Raw genomic sequence first — 4,055 nt, forward strand, 5'->3', positions numbered from 1 at the left:
GGATCATTGCCCAACTCATCATTTCTATCTTTTAAAATTCAATATTTCCAGAGTATTTATTTAGCCAATAATTAATTCTCAACTAGTATATGTTTACATTAACACAACAGCTTTCAGTCAATAAAGCAAAACATTCTTCCGTGTAACTTGCTCATGCGTGCATCATTGCATATTATTAACAGATAGGCGAAGAACCAAAAGAAATGGGGAAAAAATCATTTCATTTCATGTTTATAACAAATTTACACCTGTATAAGAACTTTGTAACAATGTGCAAAAAAGAAGAAACAAAAGAATGTATGGGCGACTGTATGATTACCCTTTTACATAGCCTCCTACGAAAATTTATCACAAGGGAGACCTCTCCCAAGGAAGGTACCCAGTTGCAGCATCAGCAAAATTGGCCAACACAAAATCCTTGAGGCCGGTGTCCCAAACTTCACAGAACCTAAGTCGCCAGTCAGGAGGTTCTACGGCCACAGTTCCAAGGCCAGGTGCTCTGTCTTTTGAACCCTTGTTTTGCTCCTCCTGCCAGTTAGTAACATATGTAGAAACCCTTCTGAAGAACTTGGCTTTAAAAGTGTCCCACGCTTGGTATTTATAATGGTTCACTACGGCTGTGCTTTCAGGCAAATTGACGTATCTGTATCCATCTCTTAGTTTGAAATGATGCACCACATTGAGGAGGGTTACATCAAGGCGTTCCGGACGGACAATAGACTTGTGCCTCTCAGGAGCCTGAAGCCTGCAACTATACCCAACAGTTACTCCTTGTGAAGGGGCTGTGGTCAATCCAGAAGGTCCAAAGCTATGACAAGTTGTTCTTATCTCTGCATATGTTGGTGAATCTGTATAGTTTGCAACCAGGGTTTGTAGTGAATTCCGCCCTATATCTTGTCTCTGGGAGCGAGGTAAATAGAAAAATTCATCTACATCAAAGAATCCCAGCCACTTGCATTCACTCCTTGCTCTTAATGCACAGTGTGAAAAACCAGCTTCCTGTGCTTTAATCCATGGCCAAGCATGTCTAGTAACATTATAGTTTTCCGAGTTCAACTCATCGATCACCTGTTGAATCCCATCATCACTATTGTTATCATAGATGAACCACCGTTCCACACCAAGCCAAGCATGGTAGAGAATCCACTCTCTCATAAACGAGGCTTGGTTCCACAGCATTGTACAAGCACAAAGCTCGTATTTTCCACTGTTTCCCCTCTGCTGATTGGATTTGGGGCTGTAAACTTTAGCTACAGAAGGCAAAGGAGCCTCACCTCTATATTCACCATCATCAACATGGCTAACTGTGACTCGAATTCCTTGAGCTTTCTCCGGATTGTTTTGTATACTGCGTGGCAGCAAACACCTAATGACCTCTTGTGCAGCCGCAATTGCTTTTGTAGTGAACACAAATCCTTCATTCTCATCAAAAGAATTGCTCATACCAAAATGGCACCTGAAGTGTGTTGAATCGGATTCTCTATGAGGCCGAAGATTTAATCCTTTAACAAACACAACCGCTTTGTTTCCATCCAACATCGCCTCATAAACCACTCTATCCCATGACGGAACCACCGCCGTCCGATTAACCCGTGACAACCTATCACCCGCAAACGGCTCCCAGGAGCGCCTCAAGTTAACAACGGCGGAGTAATTCGACGGCGGAAGATGGCATCGCACAACGGACTTATTATCCAGATAATCATCAACAGATATAGCCGGTTTTAATACCACATCATCAGCAGCAGATACAGAATTGAACTCAATATAGTAAACACATTCTAATTCATCAGTAGTATGAAGTTTATTAGAAACAATTAGCATTAAATGGTCAGGAAACGTAACCCTACCCTGAACTATCAAAGGAAGGGATCTAGTATCATAAGAATCTCGAGTTAGAGCTAAACGGTTATGCAAAAGCGAAAAGGAAGCAGGAACAACGAGAACAGGGCTAAATGAACCAGTTCGAATTGGCGAGCGATCTGATGAAATGAAGAGGAGAAAGACGAAGAAAGATAAGCAGACAATTAGAGACCTTACTGAAAGCAAGTTTCCATACGGTTTGTAAATTCGCTTCCGCTTGCGGCGTTGCTCCGAATCCATTACATGAATATAGGTTTCCGTCTGAAAAGAAGTAGAGAATGAAGTAGCAATTGAGGAAAATGAACAAGAAAAATTGATAGCAGTGAGCAGATCTGGAGAAGAGAGTGGACTACTGGAAGAGCAAGTTATTGGATATGGTTGATTCTATGGGAAGGGGAGAGGAAGGGGAGGCAAACGCGTCGACATTCGCCGTCAAAGGGGGCTGCGGAGACTGAATGATGGAGGTTCTATCTGATAAGAGGCGGAGGCGGAAAGAAAGAATTGAATATATGTTTTCTTTTTTTCGAAAAGAAAGAGAGAAAGAAAAGTAGAATTCTGGGGGAAGACTGGAAAAGAAGTAATAGTAAGAAAAAGAAAAAGGAAACAGGAATGAAATTGAACGACTTTGGTTTTACGCTTTATATAGCGCGTGAGGATGCCACCTGTCATTTTTCATGGCCTTCGGTTGGCCTGCTTTTTAGGGAGTATAATTGAAGTGTAAATCAATAAGGTCGACATTAATCGCGTCCTATTTCAAACTAACAATCAATGAGAATATTCATTATTGTTACAGAAAAAAATTACTTATATTAAGGGTTGTAATCAAATCATGCTGAGTCAAGTTTTAGTGTGTTTATGTTTCAACTCGTTAGAAAATTAATGAGTTTAGAGTTGAATTTCAATTTAATATTTTATTCGTGAGTTGTCGAGTTGTTCATTTATTTGTTCACAAACTTTGATCGCAAGTATCTCATTAATTTTGTTTATGACTTTTTTATTTGTAAATAACTCATTAATTGATAAATTGCAGGTATGCCTTTAATAAAAAAAAAGCCTAAACCATACGCAGCCTCCTGAACTTGTCATTTTTAGTCATTTTACCCCTTGAACTTACGGGACGATCCATTTCCCCTTTCAACTATTTAAAAGTGGTATTAGTAACCTCCCGTTTTCACTATAACGGAAACAATTATGACTTATTATCATTGCAAGCACCAATATCATAATAAAAAAGGTTATGCACTACTAAAATAAGCTGCAAATGAGGTTAGTATAGACAATACACAAGTTCTCTTGTAAAAATTGCATATAGGGTTGTGCATTACTAAAACAAGCAGCAAATGAGGTTACATATATGCATGCTAGTTTCAATACTTTCATGAATACTTGTACTAATGTTGGAACTTCATTTTATTTCCATTTTAATGAAAATAAGGGGTTGATAATACCACTTTTAAATAGTTGAGGGGGCAAATAGGTCGTCTCATAAGTTAAGAGGGCAAAATGACCAAAATTGTCAAGTTCAGAGGGCTACCTATAGTTTAGGTCATAAAAAAACTTAATCTCCTAAATTATAGTATTCCTAAATCATAGCTTCCTACTTTATAGCATAAATTATAACTTAAATTATAACTCCATCAATTACAGCCAATCACTCATAAATACGTAATCAAGAAAATAAGGTAATAATCCAATAAAATATCAACATTAATTATGTTAATTGAAGCTTCTTTAACACAAATTAGGTAAGTTTTGAAACCTATAAAATTCAAATTCCACAAAAAGAAAAAAAAATTACATTTTATATTTTATAGAAATACTATTAACCAAGCAATGCTTGCGAGTTTTCGAATCGAATTTCATTATGTTCAAATTCAGCTCATTTATAAATAGAATCAAACATTGCCGAATTTTTATCGAGCCGAGCATCTCGGCTACACTAGTATGATTTTTCATTCATTTACGCTACTTTTTCTTTAGCAACATACAAATTATTATTTTTTAAATTATCACATACCTAATCATAAACAATAATAAAAAAAAATGCTTCCTTTAGCTTTATCCAAGCAGGCCATCTTGCTTTAACTACTTGTTTATAAAATATGATATTAGGTTGCCTTTTTGTTAATTAGTTTTTTAGTCTAATTTATTTCTAATTGTAATCTCAAAACTTTAGTAATTGTTTATTCAAC

General features: G+C 36.9%; 1 protein-coding gene across 1 annotated transcript; it reads right to left on the bottom strand.

The window, feature by feature from the left end:
- Window positions 1-204: 204 nt before the first annotated feature.
- LOC136218109 (glycosyltransferase family 92 protein RCOM_0530710) lies at window positions 205-2,476 on the bottom strand. Its single transcript, XM_066004866.1, has one exon. The coding sequence runs from the start codon at window positions 2,101-2,103 to the stop codon at window positions 349-351; it is 1,755 nt and encodes a 584-aa protein (XP_065860938.1). The 5' UTR covers window positions 2,104-2,476; the 3' UTR covers window positions 205-348.
- Window positions 2,477-4,055: the final 1,579 nt, after the last annotated feature.

Source organism: Euphorbia lathyris, chromosome 2 (genome assembly GCF_963576675.1).
Source record: "Euphorbia lathyris chromosome 2, ddEupLath1.1, whole genome shotgun sequence".
In the NCBI taxonomy this organism is placed as follows: Eukaryota; Viridiplantae; Streptophyta; class Magnoliopsida; order Malpighiales; family Euphorbiaceae; genus Euphorbia; species Euphorbia lathyris.